The 20,139-nt window shown below is 46.4% G+C and overlaps 1 protein-coding gene across 1 annotated transcript in view; it reads right to left on the reverse strand.

Moving 5' to 3' along the window:
- TSPOAP1 (TSPO associated protein 1) overlaps nucleotides 1-20,139 on the reverse strand; it is a 69,758-nt gene that overhangs the window by 38,100 nt on the left and 11,519 nt on the right. Inside the window, exons 2-11 of the mRNA XM_032201132.1 lie at nucleotides 19,234-19,341; nucleotides 16,846-16,974; nucleotides 14,447-14,623; nucleotides 10,968-11,228; nucleotides 5,737-5,844; nucleotides 4,743-4,826; nucleotides 3,412-3,501; nucleotides 2,668-2,790; nucleotides 2,159-2,263; nucleotides 1,765-1,815 (exon numbers count right to left, since the gene is read on the reverse strand). Of these exons, the coding sequence (XP_032057023.1) occupies nucleotides 1,765-1,815; nucleotides 2,159-2,263; nucleotides 2,668-2,790; nucleotides 3,412-3,501; nucleotides 4,743-4,826; nucleotides 5,737-5,844; nucleotides 10,968-11,228; nucleotides 14,447-14,623; nucleotides 16,846-16,974; nucleotides 19,234-19,341 (1,236 nt within the window). The remainder of the gene's footprint in view (nucleotides 1-1,764; nucleotides 1,816-2,158; nucleotides 2,264-2,667; nucleotides 2,791-3,411; nucleotides 3,502-4,742; nucleotides 4,827-5,736; nucleotides 5,845-10,967; nucleotides 11,229-14,446; nucleotides 14,624-16,845; nucleotides 16,975-19,233; nucleotides 19,342-20,139) is intronic.

Here is a 20,139-nt window from a genome sequence, read left to right on the forward strand (position 1 = left end):
CCGCTGACAACCCAGTCTCCTTGGGTTTTGAACATCTCCAAAGAGGAAGACTCCACTTAGGACAACCACCTGACTGAACTCTTCCAAAAGAGGAATGGACCACACCCATTCTCCATTAATATTACATCAAAAAGCAATCCAAACACATCTAAAATGACAATATGAGGTGTTAAGTAATCCCAACCCCATATCTAGCCCCTACACTGATATTCTGGAAGGACTATGATTATAGTTCAGTTGTTTAAACAACTGTTGCTCCACATTAAACTAGCTTTCAATGACAATTTCTCTCTCTTTTTGCCACCTGGTGTCACTGACTTATAAAGTAATTCTGTACCAGAAATATGAAAGCAAGAACTGATGAGGCCCTTGTGGAACAGCATGACCAGCTACTCAAACAGAAAAAAACAACTGCTCCCTTTTTCCCCAACATGGGTAGATGTCTGTCTATTTTAAACCTGAGAAGCTGCTCCAATCCTTCGATGAATTAGTTCAGAAAACATTTGCCAAGTATCAAACCTCCCTTGCTGTAATGGCTGCTAAGAAGTCAGCTAAATACCAACTGATGTAAGAGTAGCATACATACCAACCCTGATCCTGTCTCTGCAGCCTGTCTCTGCAGACGTCCCAGAAAGAACATGGAAATGGGACAACATATAACATCACTTCCCTTCAATATTCACCCATCTTGCAACAATTTCAGTGCCATCTGGTTAGGAGCCCAGCACTCTTAGGATCTCCAGTTCAGATACAGGTCATGCCCACTCAGAGGAGATAACATTTACAGACATGGAACAATCTTATGGATAAAGAAAACTTACCGTCTTGCTCAATTCTTCTGGGCTCCTAACAACCACGGAGATGTTGCACACTGGTCAACATAGGCAATTCAGGCTGCCATCTCCGACTGTACATGTATGTCACCATTGTAGACATGGCCACAGCCTCATTAATAAGAGATCTCAATGTCCAGGTGTACAACGAGGCACTCTGCTCAGATATTTTAGTACTCAGAAAGCCTCAGTGGACAGACAGAGCAGAAGCTGCTCCATGTGCCTTCACACCTAGCCCCACTCTCAGGCAGCCACCAAATTACCACATCAGGTTTCAGGGTTTAGTGCTTTGCATTTGCAGTTCCAGGAATCCACAGCCAAGGTTTTCTCCTAAGTCATCTTAACCACTGAGACAGTGCAAATCAAAACCAAAACAGTGTTCATCCCATTTGCCAGCCTGCATCATTAAGCTGTCTGCCACCATGGCAAAGCACATTCTGCGCAGATGTCACAGCACTCACACAACTGGTCTCAGACTAGCAAATGGGACAAGGGCACTGCCTCAAACGTCATCACTCATTATCTTCAGGCAAAGGATACAATTCAACCTATACACACAAAAAAAATATATCAAATAACATGGACACAAGTATTCCTCCTCCCTGCAGATGACCCTGGAAATGGAGCAGGCAGATCTGAGGTTGGTTACTTAATGCATCCCTGAAAGAGTTGCTGGGCACGGTCTGAATGAAATAACCTATTTGAGGACTGAACAAGTTAGGATTTAACCACACAAAACTCTCATCTCAGTGACTACACTCTGCCAGCACAACCAATAATTATACACAGCAGTAACATTTTGTGTCAAGTCAATACTTTATCACATTTTGCTCAAGAACTAATACAATCCAGGACATCAAGAAAAATGACATTAAGAACAAAAGATACCAACTCTGCAGCCACTAAATCAGCTTGTTTTATTTTGTCTTACCTCTAGAAGCTGTACTGCTCCTTCATGTTCCCTTTTTGCCTCTGCCTGTGCCTAAGAAAAAAGAGACAGAGTAAATAAGAAAGCAGTCTACCTAAACTCACTTCTACTATCATCATCACCCTGACAGACACTATTATAGCTTTAAGACATATTATAGACTGAAGGCATCTTTGGTCTATGGACAAACAGCTGTGGGAGATCATTCATGAGAAAAGCCCCTCAATTTGCTCAGGTACCAGAGTTCACCTAAACACAGAGACTCTTCCCTGGGTTACTTTAGTAGATTCACATATAGCTCCTCCATACATTGCTCCTCCAAGCAACAAGGTGCAGGAGTCCCAGCTCTTCTGGGAATTCATAGAATAAGATGTCTGATCCCTCACACACTGCATACCTGCTGTAACCGTCTGACTTCCTCTTGTTTCTCCTGCAGGACTAGCAGCGCTTCCTTGTGTTCGGCTTCCAGCTGCTGCCTTCGCTCAGCCACATCTCTCATGTGCTGCAGAACAATTCACAGACAGTTTAAGGGCAATGTTACTGAAATAATGTCCTGTGTCCTGCCATGAGCCATGGAGTCAAAACATGGTCTGCATCTCACATCATTAAACAGAGGAGAAAGTAAGAAATTCTTGCCACAAGCCAGAGCAACACAAAGAGAATCCTAAAATCAGTGATGACCACCTTATTTTCCCCTTCCACCCAAATCCCTGCAGCAGCCTTTCCCACGTCCCTCTGCTCCCTTCGGAAGGCCATGTCACAGGATCCTGCATGGCAGAACCCCCAGCAGAAGCACCAAATCTAAAGAACAGACCAAAAAAAAAAAAAAAAAAAAAAAGCGAAGAGACAACCTGTGCCATCCAAAAACAGCACTAAGCATCTGGACAGTCCTTCCAGCCTACTGACCTTCAACACCTGCTCTAGATTCTCCAGCTTGGTTTGAAGTCCTTGATTTGTCTGAATTACTGAATCCCGTTCCTTAGTAACCAAAACAACCTGCAACTTCAGGTCAGCATTCTCAGATTCAACCTGAAGAGAAAGGATTGGCAATTAGCACATATAGCCATAGGTATTTGTTATATAAAGAATGGAGGACAATTTATTTCCATAGTACGCTATTTTACAGACCTGCTTCTTACTTGTAACACCAAAATCAACCTCCTCTCCCTCTGTCTTCCATTCAGAACAAATACTGCCGTATTTACACGCACATGCCATTTCTCCTACTAGGTTCTCTTTAGCAGGGGGGAAGGAATTGGGATAAGAAGAGGTTATTTACTGAAGAGATACAAACAAAACACACAAGCTCTGAGAGCTTTTTTTTTTTTTTTTTTTTTTTAATTCTATATAGTGGGATTAACCACAGAGAACTGTGCAGAAAGACACAATAACCTGCTGAAACTGCATTTACCTCCTCCACTTACTATAGGAAGTTCCAGTAATGTATTTTGTTTCTGTAGCACACTATGGCTTGATGACCACTTGCAATGCAGATTACCAAGTAAAGAAAAATGCTTCCAATTAGAACAAACAATTGTTAAATATGTTGGAAGACCTATGCACGGTGGCAACATGATGACTCTTAGTTCATCTCAGAAAGTTTTACGGAAGGTAATGCTCCATCTGACAAACAAAAATACTGCTTTTTACCTGTCCTGCCCATCCAGCCTTCTCATTCAGCTGCAAGTTCTCTTCAGCCAGTCGTGCATTTTCACTCTGTATCTCCTGCAGCTGGATCTCCTGTCCAGAAACAGCAGGTGTTACCATTCCAAGGTCCTCAGACTAACTCCCCCACCTTTTTCTGCATGACTCCACTGTTCCTGTTGACTGATGGTTCAGGATGCTGGCAGGATACTGCTTGAGCAGTGGAAGGTAACAGTGTGCAGCACTGCTCAGGCAGATACCAGCCTCATCTCAGATGGTCTCATAAGTTGCTTTTCTCATTTATATAGCCTCAAACCTCAGAATAAGAAAGACATTTCCTTGTCTACTTCTGTCTAGAACTCTATCTCTACCGACAATTCATCAAGTTTCACTGCTGGTTCAAGACTGCAGTCTTCTCTACAAATTTCAGTAGAGGAAGAAGAATTTTATGTCTCTGAGCAGGCAGGAAGCCATGGACACTTACTGAGTTATGCAAGTCTAGTCCACCTACAGCCCTTACAGCATCAGAGGAATTTGAGAGTTTCATAATTACAAGTGACTCCACAGAGACACACACACATACATACATTCCCACACCACACAGTTTTAAAGAAATATTTTCACATTTTCTGGATATTCCGAGAGCTAATACCCTGTAGTGGAGAGTCTCAATCCCAGTCTTTCAAGGTGACTTGGTCCCTTCTTGATCTCAAAAATCTGCTAACAACATATAACAACAATCTTATTCCCTAAACACTCCATACTTACCCAAACAGTGAGCTATGCATCATGGACATGTAGAAATGACATCTGAGCAAGAGGCAAAACAACTATTCAAAGGGTCACCACCCTTTGACGAAACTATACATTGTGGCAGTCATTAATACCACCAGAGCTGCTCAGCAAGGTAGAAACAGAAGGGAGAAATCAGGATGCTGTGATATGACCTGCAAAACCTCCATGAAATGGAAAAGAGGCAAGGTTTCATCCAAAAAATAAGAAGCACAAGAAAATTATGTGCAATTACTTTCTCAAGATGCAGAAATTTTTGATGCTTGCCTGGAGTACATGTGAAAATAGAAAGCATCTCCCCAGACTTGCAAAGGCTATGGAGTTTCATCCAGTGATTTACGTAGCTTTATCCAACCCACAACTAGCTGAAAGACTAAATAAAAAATTCCAGCTCCAAGGGCTGAAGCCCAGAATTTGACACCGTTTAAGAAGATGACTGGCAACTCATTACTGCAATAAACAAACAGAACCCAAGACAACCACACAACAACCTAAAATCTTATTCTACCATTAGATTCACAACACTAGGCAATGAGAACACTTACGAGTTCTTTGCATCTTTTATGTTTTTTCCTCACTTCATGCTCAAGGTTTTCACATTTTTTGCGCTTTTTCTTGAGTTCAAATTCCTGTACAAAACAAGAATAAATAGATCACTAAGTCCATGTTCTTACAGTGCAGAAGAAATTCAGGCTCTGCTTCTCAGACCCAATGCTATATTAGCTTTTCCCATTTTCTTAAAAAAAACTCTTTTTTACAAACATAAATAATATATAAACCTAGGGAGATTTTTCAAATAACATTGTAAACCAAAAAACTTTTTAAGTAAAACAGCTACTCCTCTCTTTCTCAACCCTTTCAACTTCTGGAAACAGTGCTCTATTTCCCATCTGCAAAGATTGTCCCTATTTGTGTAGGATAGGATGAAGGACAAGATGTGAGGAACAAGAATACAAGAGTTGTGCAGAATATGCAGCCTGAAACAACAGCTGTGCTAAACTAGCTCTTTTTCTAATCCAGTTGACATCTAACAAAGAGCAGACATCATCTGGTTATGTACCTTTATCTATAGTTACTTGCAATCACTCTTAGCTCCCCAGATAGAAAAGAATGGCTAAACTTCACTGTGAACTGTCCTAGTTTGCCAGAATAATTCACAAGGGCCATATTCCTCACAACATCTGTCCCAAGTTAGTCACATCTGTTTCCCAGTTCAGATAAGACTAAACTAAACATATCACAGAATCTATTGGCATCGTTTCCTCTCATTTTAGTCTGATACATTCCCCCACCAGCTCACATAAGATGCAGCACAATACCAGGAGATGTCTCCCAGAAGCACTCTCAATGCAGAGATAGCCTTTGCAGGTTGTGCCTACAAAAGACTTCAGTCCCCCAAACCTCTGCCTGGATCCTATGGGTGAAAACCACAAGAAAGCAGTGCACTCCTTCACCTAAAACCAGACTGGTTTTATTCTGGAAGGGAAGTGCCAATACGCACAGACCCCTCTTGCACCCACAGACAGGGCAACAACTCACCAGCTGCTGAATCTGTTGGCTGCTCTCTGGGTCTGTTATTGCATTTCTAGGAGGGAAATTTTCATGTCCTTCAGAGGCAATGCCCAATGGTAGCACACCTGGTTCCACCTGGAAAGCAAGCAAAATATCAGAGAGCTCAGGAGAACAGAGCCCACCTCACAACACATGTGCTAAGGGAGAAGACGCTCTCCTGGCCGTACCACCTAAGACAGAAACATCCCACATGAAAACTTCTGACCTTCTCCAGAATTTATGATTAGAAAGGTTGATGTCACATCAGGGACCAGTCAGCTACCACAGAGAGACGTGTTGGACAGGTTCTGGAGCCCAGTGCCACTCAGACCAGCTTGACTAAACCACCCATCTGCAATGGTGGATTCAAGGAAGTTCTCAGGTTTGATCTCCCCTTCGTGCCTCATCTGAAGTTTCAATGAGAGGCATCAGCAACACCTTCCATGGCCTTCTCCAAAGCAATAAACACAGCAGGAAGATGGTCAGATGGGAGGACAAAACCCTCATAAACTTGAGAAAGTAGAAATCAGTGAAGATCTCAGAATACAAGAAAATCAGTCAAAAACAATTTCAGAAGAACTACTAATAAACACAGGAAAAAATCTATTATTTATGGCCTAGTGACAAAGTTTCACAAGCGACTTTATTACACACCTCAGGAATTTCTAAGCTGTTTTCTTTTTGTTTGTTTGTTTGTTTTTTACCTGTTTTGTGCACAAGTTTCTAACGGAATACCCTTTAATTTGGGCTACAAACACACCTTTAATCCTCTAAATTTTCACTCTCAACTGATATCTGACCTGGCATTGTCTGGTCAGAGTAATCCCTGACAGGAGGGTAAGGCGTGAGGTAGACTGAAGAAAGAGGGCAACATTTAAATATTGAATTTAAAGTTGTTTTTGATAAATGGTTTTAGGGACAGGAGATTGCGATCATCAAATCCAACTTGTACGGTGAAGAAGCAGGAGGACTTTGTGACTCCATCTCAGCCTCTAACCTTCATCTGTCTGCCATCAGAACTGGAATTTCTCATTTCACTTTGAGCATCTACAGTCTGAGGGATCTGTGACAGATCTATGTTATTAAGTCTGAGCTCCCTTTATAGTCAGTTATTAAGAGAATATCCCAGCACTACACCTGCTGTCTCTTATCTATTTCAGACTTGAAACTCTGGTTTTAAATACAACTATATTCGTGGCTCCACTGCTGAAACCCAGGAAACTATGAGACTACAAGCCTGGGCTATCAAAGCTTTCAGATTTTCTGCTACAGAGCTGGTGCTTGAAATAGGAAAAATCCTGAAACCACCATCCCGCAGCAAGGATCACAGATATTAGCACCCCTGGAACAAGGGTGACATTGGTCTGGCAGATCGAGACCCAACCAGTGGCTGGAAATCCTGAGATCCTCTACCCAGGCCATGGTGCCTTACAAGCCCCAGCACTCAGAAGCCTTCAAATGTTTTGTAAAAACATTATTTTTGCCAGTGGAACCGTCCTTTGGGACTAAGGTAACTAACTAAACCCCTCAGTCTCACTTGGAACTTGAAAGGCTTTCAGCTAATATTTAGCTCTGGGATACCCACATGTTGAGATTTTTATTTTTAAACTATCTGGCACATACTAAGTTTCAAATCTATATTTTCCCCACCCCCACAAAAATTTTGCTTCCTCACAAACTGAAAACATTGCACTTTAGTCAGCTTTAATGAAGTGACGTCCCAAGAAACGCTAGTGGATATCACTTAAGGTTTGATACCTACTGTACCAGTAACATGCACTATGCTTAACAAGCCATCCTCTCACAAACAAATATACAAAGCAAATCTGCTTGCTTGTAAACATTTCTCATTAAAATTATAAATAAAATGATGAAATTCCTAATTACAGCCAACCTACAAAATTTAGAAAATTATATTTGCCTGCTTGGACCTAATTTCCTCCCAAGAACAAAGACAATCCCCCCAGCCACATGCTATTGTGGCTGCTATTATATACTGCTATTTTTCTGCAGAACCCAGACTCATCACCATATCAGACAACTGGTAAATGAGACTGGCACACACCAAGAAGAGAGCTGTGATTTCGAGCTGTGCCACCTCATTCACGGCAGAGCCTGGAAGATGCTCAGTGAATTCAGGTGTAAGTATTCTGTTCAGCAAAACAGTTAAAAATAACCAGAGAAAAGCTGCTTTCCACCCTCGAAGCTATCCACAGTGTGCACCTACATTGGCGGAGCCAATTGAGACAGCACGGTGGGGCTGCACAGCTGATGAGACATCCAGGATGTATTGGTTTAAGTCAAGCATACAACAGGCACAGAAGTATCCGTGCTTTGGCAAATGACCAGAATGTTTGAAGCAAGCAATAAGGTAAATTAAAAATGTTGTAGGCTGTCTAGAAAGCTCTGTCCTTGACATCCAGGAGGCATCACTGCAATCCTGCCCCTAAATCATGTTCCGTGATTTAGCTGTGGTCCCTTCCCTCAGCTGTTCCAGGGCAGCTCTGCACAATACCACACAGAGCTGGACCAGAAAACTGATGCAGGTTACAGAAAAAGATGGAAGGAAGGCTGTGTTTGCTAGGCCATTTTTAACTCTGATCTGTTCTCTAGTCCCTAACACTTCACTGCAGCAGTACAACTGAAGGGGTAGTGGGGACATGCAGTGGGGGACAGGAGGCTGTTTAAGCTGGCACTGTCAATGAGAGAAATCCCTCTTAAGTTATGATTGGACTTTACAGAGATAAGCATCACTTCTAAACCCTAAAGAAGTAGAGAAATCAGCAGGAAAACAGAGAAAAGGGATTTTCCAATGACAGTTAGAAACAAAGCTTGTTCTTTACATCCTGAGGAAGTTCTTTAAAAGTCATGGAATACAGCCCTGATGCACTGTGCCAGGGAGAGAGACAGAAGAGTGAAATTATTTATTTTAACTGCAGTAACTGGGATTACTGCCCCAAGGGGTAACTTCACTCTCAATGCTGCACCACTGTGCCCACATGAACACAGCCCACTGAGCCCAGGGTGTTCTGTGCTACAGTTTCAGCTGTGAGACTGGCAATAGTTCCTTACTCCCTGCTAATTACTGCTATCAGACTTAGTCTTCTTGTTATTTTTGAGAGAGAAAATCTTTTGACAATGAGGACAGACTCCCCTGAATCAGAGAAATGAAGAGCAGATGTGAGAAAGGATAAAATGCATGTTCTCTCTCATGAGAAGAATCTGACAGAATCTGGAGGATCAATTTAACGTCAAGGTACAGAACGGCTGTCCAAGGATGATAACAGCAGAGCAGGACCAAAAAAAAAAAAAAAGACAGACAAGCCTGTACGTCCATCCCCATCACGGAAGAGTTTAGGCGGTGAGGGCTCACCATGGCAGAAATCTCAAACTGTGAGGAACAGAACTGAGGATCTGTATCAAACTGAACTGTCTGATAGAAGAAATGTGGAGACCAGTAAAGTAAACAGTAACAAATCACCAAGATTAGACAAAATTCAACCAAGAGTGCATAAACTGAATCTCTCATTTCAGTAGTAACTGAGTAAGGACATGTACTGATTCACTTCTCTGACACTGCCTTAATAAAAATTGCTGGTAAAATATCAAGTTTTAAAAGTATTTCAGTGGTGATCTGGGAAAAAAGAGACTAGCACATTTGACATCTGTTCCTGGCAAACCCATAGGAAACAAAGATTAAGCAAGTATTTAAAACAAACAAATCTATACTTAAAAAAAAAAATAATAAATAAATAAATAAATAAGAAAACTTCCTCCTACACTCCCAAATCTATAAAATGGGTGAGGATCAGTAGGTACAGTTTGCTTGGGTACTCTGCTACAGTCCTTTTAAAGGTTTCTGCAGACACTAAGCCACCAAAGGATGGGGGAAGGTTTTCTCTCAGGTAAATATTTGGTAAAAATGAGAAGACTAATGGAGAGGCAGCAGGAACTGTGCTGCCCAAGAACTGATGCTGCATTGACACAAACGGTGAAAAGAGTCTCATGACACTGGGAGATTACAGTGTGGCATTACAGAAATGATGTTTTAATAGAACGCAAAGCTTACACAAAAAGGCAAAGAGATGTATTAGGAAAGGGAGAGAAAACTCTATATGTCACTCTATGAATCAGTGACAGCGTCTGGGATACTGCATGCTGCAGTGCTTCCCCCAGCACAAAAACAGCAGAGAAAATGTACAAAGAAAGGAGACAAAGATGATCAACGCTGAGTAATGAAAGAGGCTAGAACCCACCAGTACAGAAACAAAATAGTGGCTGGAGGAATACAGGAGAAAGGTCACAAGTCACTTGGAAAAGATGAACACTAAATGAATATTCAGTGCATTCAGTACAACCGCGGGGCAATACACGCGAGCAGCTGGCAGTTCAGAGCAGCCGCTCCTCACACAGACTCCGGGCGCGAAATTCCGCCCCAGGACACTACGGGTACTGAAAAATTCAATCAGCAACCGGGTGAAGCCCCAGCAGATAAATCCACCAGGTGGCGGAGGACCCCGCGCTGCCATCCCCGGCTCGGCCCGGCCTCCTCCTGCCGCGGCCCCGGGCACGGGCCCCCCGACGGGCCGAGCCCGTTTGCCGGCCCCGGCCTCGCCCGCGGAGCGTCTCTCTCGCCCCCGCAGCCGCCAGGAAGCGCCGCTGCCCACAGCGGGCCCGCGGGCAGCAGGGCCCCGCCGCGGAGGCCCCAGCAGAGGGGCCGCGCCGGGCCGGGCCGCCCCGGCCCAGCGGCACCGGGCCGCGCCGCGGGGCAGCTGCTGCCCGGCGGAGCCCCGGGCCCGCCCCGGGCCCCGTTCGTCGCTCCCCGGCCCGGCGCGGGTGGCCGCGGAAGGCCCGGCCTTACCTGCCGGCGGCGCGGCGCGGCGGGGATTTAGCGGGCCGTACCACTGCGGCCGCGGGGGGGCGGCCCGGGCCCTGCTCAGCGCGGCCTGGGCGTGAGGCGAAGCCCGGGGGGCAAAGGCCCGGAGCTGAAGGGCGCTCTGCTCCACCGCCACGGAGCCCTGAAGGGGGGGGGGGGGCTGCCGGCAGCGGCCACCGTCCCCTGGCTAGGTGACGCTTGGTGCTTGGGCAGGCCACTCTGAAAACTAGCACAGCCAACGCTGACTGCAGCGCTCATGTGCTCTTTGCAAGCTTCCTGAGAACATTGATTAACTCAGTAACGAAATCACAAGACTTTTAGCTTGCTGACCCACTTGTCTCACCTTCCTGTGTGCTTCCACTCTTAGCACTGGGTCTCCCGAGCGGGCCTCCTTTGGTAGAGGTGAGTCTTTGATGCAGGTATTTAGTGTTGCTCCCAGGCAGGTGGTGGCACTTGGCAAAGAGCTGCCTGAACTGGTTTTAGAGGAACGCAGGCACTCCTTGAAATTCTTCAGAGCAATCTGTCTCTGCAGCCGCAGCACTTCTTTCTGGGACTCCCGCAGCAGCCGATCAAACTCAACAACGTTTAGGCAGCAAGGGTCATCCTGCAGGAAATACAAACCCAGCAGTGTATCACTGCCAAGCTTGGAAAGGTGGAGCAGGTCACGGTGGTGATTTCACACACAAACTGCAAAAGTGTTACCAAACAACTACCAGCAAAAACAGGTAATGCAGCACACAAAGGTTTTAGTTTCCTGCATCTCCAAAGCCTCAAAAACAGTCATTTCGCATCCCTTATTTCAATATGTTATTTCTCCCACAGATGAAAACTAGCTTGTAATGCTTCTATAAGTATCCCAGTGCGAAGCTATACTAAAAAGGGCCTAGCATGTGTTTTCTAAGTGTTTGCCAGCAGAGAGCGTGTCAGGATAATAAAATCTCATTTCCCCGCAAAACAAGAGCCTCGGCTGGTTCCCTTTATTGTGGGTGCTGGCATTCTCTGCAGCCCTATGCATGCACGGTGGTTAGGTTTTTAAATGCTAGGGATAATGAAGAATATCTGAGACTTGTTAAGTCCTAACTCAGGATGTTGTTGTTTATTTTTTTTAAACATTCTTGATTTCTAACCTCATCAGAGAGGGATAGATGAGCTACTATCTTCAGCACAAGTGGTCGCTCTGGACCCAGAGCCAGCAGCTTTTAAAGGAAACCAGTGCAATTTTATTCTCACAAAAAAAAGGTGTGCATATGTCACCAGTTTTGTTAATTCTTCACAGGTTTTTACAGATTTCAGGAAGCTGAAAAAACATGTACCTGCATGTCTGTACATACATACAAAAGCTGGTTATGAAAACCTGTCTTTACAAATACACTGCTGAAGGAGACATTGCTCATTCCCCTGGAAACCTCCTAAGCCAGTGAATTCAATACATAATTGGTATCCAAGACAAATTTAATCTGCTTCCCTGTTCACTTCTTATTTACCCTAAAAATAGTGTGTGCTTCGCAAATGCAATTTTAGTCAAAAAACGTAGTTGCTCTCAAGCTACAAGGGGGAAACTGAGGCACCATTAATGGGAACTGGTTACAGATTTAAGAAGCAAGCAGCTGGGCCCTCCCATGTACACGCTATCAGGGTATAGTTCTTTGAACAAAATTGACTGTGGCTGCATTAAAAAAACTCCCTTCCCCCACCAAAAAAAAAAAAAAAAAAAAAAAAAAAAAGGCAGCTATTATCAACAGAAAGCCTCCACAGCCTGGGGAACAAGGGAGTAGAAAAAAGCTCAGATTTCCTCTCATGTTATGCATGTTCCCTGCAGCTGCCTTGCCATTCCCTGAAATTCCTTGTTTCCAAGAATCTCCACTGCAAGAAATTGAAGTCTGCTAAGAGCTGGTGCTAGGGCTTGGTTGGAAACCCATCACTGGAGAACGATCTCAGGAAATCATTTTATCCTGAGAGCCCTAACTTTGCAAGACAAGGGCAATGCTTTTGCAGTCCGGTGTGCAGGTTGTCTTGCCAGTGGAAAGGAACTGAGCAGATCCATTTCAAAGCTACTGAAGAATTCGTGCGGAATTAAGTATGCTAGATTAAAATTGATTTGGTTACAAACTCTGAGCATGCACATAATATCTCTGCATATAAACCCCTTCACTGGCATAATGCATTTTGCATGCTACAGACAGATTAGGTGAATTTTGAATTTTAACTAGCTGAGAATTAAAATTTAATGAGCAGCTTGCTTGGAAGAGAAATGGGAAAAACAAGATCAGATGGAATGATTTTATCTCCAGCAATTTTTCTCTGCAGATTCCCTGCTCGTCTATTGGTGCCCTCCGTTACTGGTACCTTGGCAGGTTAAACAGGTGGTTCTATCTTCCCAGCCAGTGTTGTCACCCATGCCCTAGCAAGGCAGAAGCTGAAATCAACCCTGAGGATTACACCAATGTGTATTTCCTTGGCCATTAATGAGTCTTGCTCTCCTGTCTTTGTCACATTCCTCTGTAGTTTGTTACTTTCCTATCCCTGGCAGATTCAGGTTGGTTGCTCAGCATGCTCTGCTGTGAAAATCAGGCAGCTTTGATAGGCTGTTCCTGCTTCTGTGGGGGTTGCAGCAAGCAGTCATGAGGACATGAAGGAAATTTGTTCTCAATGAGACTGTAGGACACATGCAGACCTGGATAACTTTCTCCTGTTTAATTTAATGCCAGAAGGGATCACTGGGGCAGCTCTTTACAAAGAGCAAACACCACCCAATTATTCTTGTCCTGACTAGACCTACATTAGGGAAAGAGGGAGAATCTACCTGCAAACATGCAGTAAAAGCAAACATATGGAGAGCTCAGGGAATGAAATAAAGCTGCTTTCAGCAAGGAAGTATTTGTCACCTCAGTATTACTGTAGGTAGAGTAAGTAGAAATGCAAGTATTCTTTCAGCTCAGCTGGGTGCAAGAACATAGCGCTGCACTTGACCACAACCATATTGGTGAAAAAGAGAGAATGAGAGTTTGTTAACCGACCTACACCAAAAGTTTCCAGCTTAGGAACAAAAGACATACCTGATATGCGCAGAACAGATTGCTCTAGTCATCTTGAGTGAGAACTGTTTTATCTAGCTTCAGATGTCTGCAGAGGCTCCTTTCAGAGCCATTGCAGAGAATAGGTGCTTCGAGGGAATGACACATCCAAGCAGTTTTTAGATACCTCAGGATGAGCTGAATTAACCCTTTTTATCTCATCAGTTATTTCAGCAAGTTATGTGCTGGTGCTAAAGGGAACACAGGCAACCAGCCTTGTTGTAGGCATCAGCACTGTAGATGGTTTCATGGACACAAACCCTCATCTTAGGATTTGTATCCACAAATATGCACTACTGTGGCTGTAAGCACTCAGAAAGCTGCGGTTGAGGACATGAGATTCAGAGTGGTTATTGGGAATGTGCTCAGCTGGTTTACTTTTTAAAGGAATGTCTTAAAAGGAAGTCCTGCTTCTACATCTCACTTGAAGTTTAGCGCTGTGAAAGGTCATCCTGTATCTGTGGCTTCTTGGGGGCTTTCCAGGGGGAGACTTTTAGGTCACTGCTGAAAATGGCAGCACAGACCCACGAATTCATGAAGTGAGAATTGGAGTATCCCCAAACATACTGTTCTGGAGGGGTCTGGACCCCACCTTGGCCACACACTTACCCAACTTCTCCTATACCAACTCACACATCAAATGCTCTGTTTTCAGTCTGTCCTTCTCACACTGCCGGAGCGTGGTTCCCAGCATTGTTACTGCACTGTTTTTACCCAGCCACTGCATGATGTCCCAGAAGTTTCTCACCTTCCCTGCAATGAGCTTAGCCTGCAGCTCCCGGCACTCCTGCTGCAGAGCTTCAATCTGCTTGTCTTTTGCCAGGAGAGCACTGGCTTGCTCTGTCAGGTCCTTGGCACGCTGGCAGGCAAATGCTTTTTTACACAGCTCCAGGCTGGAACCCTTTAGAGGCACCGGAGCAGTTACCTATACCAGAGAGAGCAGCAAGAGAGAAAGCCACATACATTGGTGTTGATCAACTACCACCCCAACTACCATCAGGCAGCCTAACCCCAACAGGGGAGAACAAGAAGTGTATGGAAAGACAGACGGGAGAACAAGAGGTGTATAGAAAAGCGGGAGGAAAGAGGAAAGGCTTCTTAGAGAATTGGATCAGAGAGGAGGTGGGAGGGAGAAGGTGCTCAGCAGACTGGGCCAACGCATGCATAGTCAGCACAGAGGGCTGCAGGCAGGGCAACAGCAGCTGTGGGGAGGAGAAAGCCGGGATAAAGGCTGAAAGATAAGAGAGGACAGCAGAAAGGAGAGGAGGGTGGCAGGAAAGACGAGCATGGGAGCAAGAGTGAAGGCAGCCAAGACAGCAAGAGAAATGGGGCTTTTATGGAATCCTTGAAAGGCAAGGGGGAAGAGCTTCAGCATGCATGGGTGGAAGATACAGGCAAAGGGGAGTGGCAAGAGAGAGCCCAGTCAGGGCCAGCACAGCTGGGGGAAGATGGGATGTTCAGCTGAAGAAGCAGTTCAGCTTCATGCACTCCCTTGGAAGGGAGGGAAGAGCAAGAGTGGGAAGTTGTGGGGGACTACAAGGGGAGTAAAGGGGATGGGCAGAAGGCTGGGCACAGCCTCTGAGTAGAGGTCCTGGGCAGGGCATGATGCTGCCCAGCTGCAGTCTCCCCAGGATGACAGGTCTCAGCACTGCCCCCATCCCTAGCTGGCCCCCATCCCTAGGGCCAGCTCTCCCATGGGGTACCAGCACTGCTGAGTGGGTGGGTAGCTCACACATCCCTGCGCATCCCAGCCCTCTGGGCAGTGAGGCCATGTCTCGTCCCCAGGTTTATCACACCCTGCCTCTCCCCATCCAGCAGTTTTTCTCTGAACAAAACCTGGAAAACTTACAAGGAGGGACTCCCTCCCCTCCCTGACCAGGATCAGGGCATCCTCTGTGCAAACTTCTCCCCAGGTCTTCCTGAGCACCTCGCCCACACACAGAAGCTGCACACTGAGCTGGTTCCCCAGGACCTGTGTACCAGTTATGGAAGCCAACTGCTGCCAGATTAATCCCAGCTCCTCAGGGCACGCAGCTGCCTGGTCCTACCTCCAGCCCACCTCTCTACAAACCTTGGCCACCCAAGTGTTCAGCTGCATGGAGACCTGGGCCAGCCAGTTGGTTCTCCAAGGGCTCACCCAGGTCTCAAACAGCAGCCACCCCAAAGTTTCACTTGGAAAAAAAAATAATGAAATGGTATTTGTGTAGTTGCTGGAGAGTCTGCATAGCTGTTAGATGCATAGCAAATGATTTCTCTTAGCACAGTATTTGCCAAGTCCATCTGGCAGCAACTGTTGCACTGCAAGTACCAAAATCCTGTGGCAGAGGGACAGTGTGGTGCCTGGGGACAGAGAGGGCAGGCAATATCAGGAAAATCCCCTACCTTCTCTTCAGCCAAGCTTTCACTTCTCCTTTCTATCATAAAGGGCTTGAATTCCCCCCACTCCTCCCCACACCACCCCCCCCACCACCACCCCCAAAAAAAAAGGTTTCATTCAAATGGGAGAAAGATTTTCCCTTACACTGCTACAAGCTACCTTTAGGTAGCTCATGCAAATGTTTGTCTGCAAAATCCCACGTCCTTCAGCCATCTCCCACCACTCCTGCACTGTATCAGAAACTATAGGGTTTCTAACAAACTGCTCTTCCGTTTGAGAAAGAAAAAACACACAGCTTGCACAAAAATGCTAGTGAGGTGTGGATGGGGCAGAACATAGTATCTCACCCCTTCCTGTTTTGCCTTACCACACTCCTTTTCTTATTCAAATACTTCCTGTTTCTTTTCGGTGAAGTCAGATGAATTATTTTTATGACTAGCCCAGGGAAAGCTGAGCTAATTACCTAAATTAATACCTTACATTAGGATGGCACATTTACAGCAAGAAACCAATTAGGAGGAAATTGTTCAAAACCAGCTCCCCAAGCATAAGCAGAAGCTGGTGATGGCTGTCCCCTCAGCTCAGTTTTGTGATTCCTGCCCTGTTACAGATGTACAAAGCAAGACTGCCATGTGGCCTTGCCTGCTTTAAGGAAAGGGAAAAGAAGAGGGCCTTCTGTTCCTATAAAAGTAGCAAGCAAGAAGTCCCAGTGGTGAGGTGTTCTCCTAGCCCAGCTTCCCAACTCAGCAATGCAGAGGCTCAACACTCACGACTTTGAGGTTTGCCTCCTGGAGTTTCCGGGCTCTCTCCTCCAGGCGTTTGGCGATCACCGCCAGCTCTGCGTTCTTCCTCTTCAGGTGCTTAACCTTCTCCTCTGTTTCAGGGAAGCAGCTCCTGCGCTGGATAACAGAAGGATTGACCTGAAAACCCTATTCAGTCTCCCCCTGCACCCATGCTTGAAGCTGGCACTGGGGATGTCAGAGGTAGCAGAGGTCCCTTGCCCTGCCTGACCCACTCTGTGTCCACTGGGCTCTCCCCAACCAGGGCTTGGCCGGTTCTTGTACAACTGTCCCAGATGCTTCACTCGTCACTGACCTTCACTCGTCTCCTCTCCAGTCACTGAAACCTCTGCTTTTCCTGATATTTTTGTTAACTTGACCTCTTAAACAAGAAGCCCCTTGCCCCACCCCAGTCCATCCATCTCTGCAGCCTGTCTGTCGCTCTCTCTGCTCTTTGCAGGCTCTGCCTTTGCTGGATGGGACTGAACACATCACCAGAATCAGTCTATCCTGGCTGATGGCCCTTTGGGCTTTCCCTTCCAAAGCCTGTCCAGTACATTTCCCTGCTGTTACAGTACTCAACACATCACTGTGGATTTACACTGCATTACACCCCACATTACACCCCAAACTTTGCTTGCTTTTTTCCTTGCTCTCCTGACACTGAGACATAAGCTGAGGGGAATGGAGAGAAAGCAGCCAAGGACTTTATGATGTTTGCAAACCAAATTTCTTTTTCCTTTCTATTGATTCTGTTTGCTCTTAATCCCCTTTTATTTGTTATCTGTCCATTTCGATAAGCTGCTGCTTGCCGATGGCTTGTTCTCTCAAGGTTGTACCCAGATGTGTTGTGCTGTCTTTTCACATCAGCAAAAATGTCAGGTCAGCTGATCCTTTCACTTATTTTCTTCCCTGTGAGATCCCACCACATGCACTTGCTGCTTTCACTGCTTTATTTGCTTTTCTTCATTTGGAAGACCAAGGCTGATTTTTGAGAGTAAGATTTGATGAGAGCTTATATGATAGTGCTTTGCTAAAATCCACATGAATGCTAATGGGTGACCCCCTGAGCCTGCAGGGCATACTGGATGTATGCTTTTAGTGTAGGAAAATTATCTAAAATATGTTTTGAATTTGGTGATATAAATCTGAAATGTTGAGTGATCAAATTTTCAAGGGCATTTTGAAGAGAAAAAATCAACCTGAACTGTATATTTCTCAGACTCTTTTACACCTTCTTTTCAAACAGCAGTGGTGACACATGAAATATGAAGCTGCTATGACATTTACATTAGGAAATGGGAAGCACATTTGCCTAGGACGGCATTATGGCCATACACTTCCAAAGGTACATGGACGATGTGCAATGCAAGGTCCTCTCCCTCTGCACATTGTAGTTCAGAGCCAGGGTTGCTGATGAACCCCATTCCCAGCAGGAACAAGGAGGTTGTTCCTGAAGCATATCCTGCTGCCTGTGTCTTGGCAGCAGTACCCATCGCACTGTCTAGCCAAGCCCTGATGCCACACAGGTCCAGGCCGTTGAAGCATGCTGAGCATGCTGAGCAGGTGGCTGGACCACAGCAGTGGAAGGACCTGAACTTTTGGGGGCCTCTATGGTCATGGTCTCAGATCAGGAACGGAAAGTTTATAGGGTTGGACCAATGCAGCCCTGCCAGCATTGTGGGGTACTCAAACCCAGGGTGGCTACATCCCCATGTTGCAGGGCTTTACAGGCAGGGATATGCTCTGGTGAGGGGGGGGAGCATCTCCTCTTCTTATTTCCTGGCTGCCAACCATGGGCTAGGGGAGCCGAGGATGTGGAAGTTGGGCAGAATGGGGCAGCCCACACTGTGGCGTTGGGTGCCAGGGGTGCAGCTGGAGAGCCGGGTGCTGAGCTCCCACAGGAGCAGGGGGCAGTGCTGCGCTGTCACCAGAGCAGGGTGAAGTGAATCAGTGTTTCTGCTTTTTCCCTTAAAGAGGAAACAAGAGTGACTTCCCCCTCCCTGCTGTCAGCTCATGGCTGTGTTGCTCTCTGCCAGCCCTAGCAGGCAGCTGCGGAAAAGCCTCTTGCGGTTTCCAGCAGGCAAATAACACAGGACAAAGATGGCAGGGAGGGCAGCAGCAGGTCACGAGGAAGGGGTCCTGCTCGAGCCAACAGCAGGTGCAGTGCAAAGGCACTGAGGGCACACGAAGCACCCAGGCCCCCTTTTCTTTCCCCCACACCCTCCCCAGCTGATCCCATGTACCAGCATTTCTTGGATCTGGTGGCCAATGGCAGCTCACCCCAAACAGGGCTCCCTCCCCATGGAGAATCCCACACCCCACATTGGTGTGCCTTGAGCCAACCCAGTGCCTGGCCAGGCTACATCCTCCGCTCACCAGCAAGCTGTTTTCCTCCGCGAGACTAGAGTAGCGGTGCTGCAGGTCCTCCAGTGCACTCAGGAGCTTCGTGTTCTGGCTCACAAGGAAGCTGTAGTCAGCCCCGCTCTGCAAAACAGCATGGGAGAGGCAAGGCAGGGCTTCACCTCCCCTGGACGAGGAGGCCATGGCTGCATGCTCTCCCTGGCCCCACAGCAAGCCCAGCCCAGCTTCACTGGGAGGCCAGCAGGGTCACGGTGCAGGCAGTGAAGCAGCAGGCTGAGACTTGGAGGCTGATTTCAGGAGGAAGAGAGGGGCTGCATGTCCTTTGGGGACAGCAGGAGCAATGGCCATAGCTGGGTACTTGCAGATGCTTTTCCAGGTTCAAGGAGATGTATGCCCTACTAGCAGTGTGGAAAGTCAGGGAGATTGCTATCAAGGGCACACTGAACTCTGGCACCCCTCTACAAATGGTTCCATCACCCAGTGCCTCCCCATGGACCAATGGGACTGGTCACCCTGCAGAGAGTCTTGGGCTGCATCGGGGTCTCAACTTGCATCTGAGGAAAAAGCCCAAACCCTGACATTGTTTCCAGCTGCTTGCGTTTTGACATCATACCACCTAAACCAGCTCAGATAAATGCAAGCAGAGCCAGCAAGAGCACATGCCACAACACACCAGACACATGTGCTCCTCCCTACAGCTCAGGGACCAGGTATTGTGTGGTTCTTGGAGGCAAAGAGACCTCCTCACCCCCCTCCCCAAGCCAGCCACATAGATTAGCCCAGGAACCTGCCTGGGAGCCAGGCCCTGGCTCTGCCCTCCCTGTGACAGCCTTGGCTCCGGAAGAAGGCAACATGCCGGATTTCTTTGCAAAATACTACCTTAATTTTGTCACATCAAAAGCAGCAGCAGCTCTGCTGGGA

This window comes from Aythya fuligula, chromosome 20 (assembly GCF_009819795.1).
Source record: "Aythya fuligula isolate bAytFul2 chromosome 20, bAytFul2.pri, whole genome shotgun sequence".
In the NCBI taxonomy this organism is placed as follows: domain Eukaryota; kingdom Metazoa; phylum Chordata; class Aves; order Anseriformes; family Anatidae; genus Aythya; species Aythya fuligula.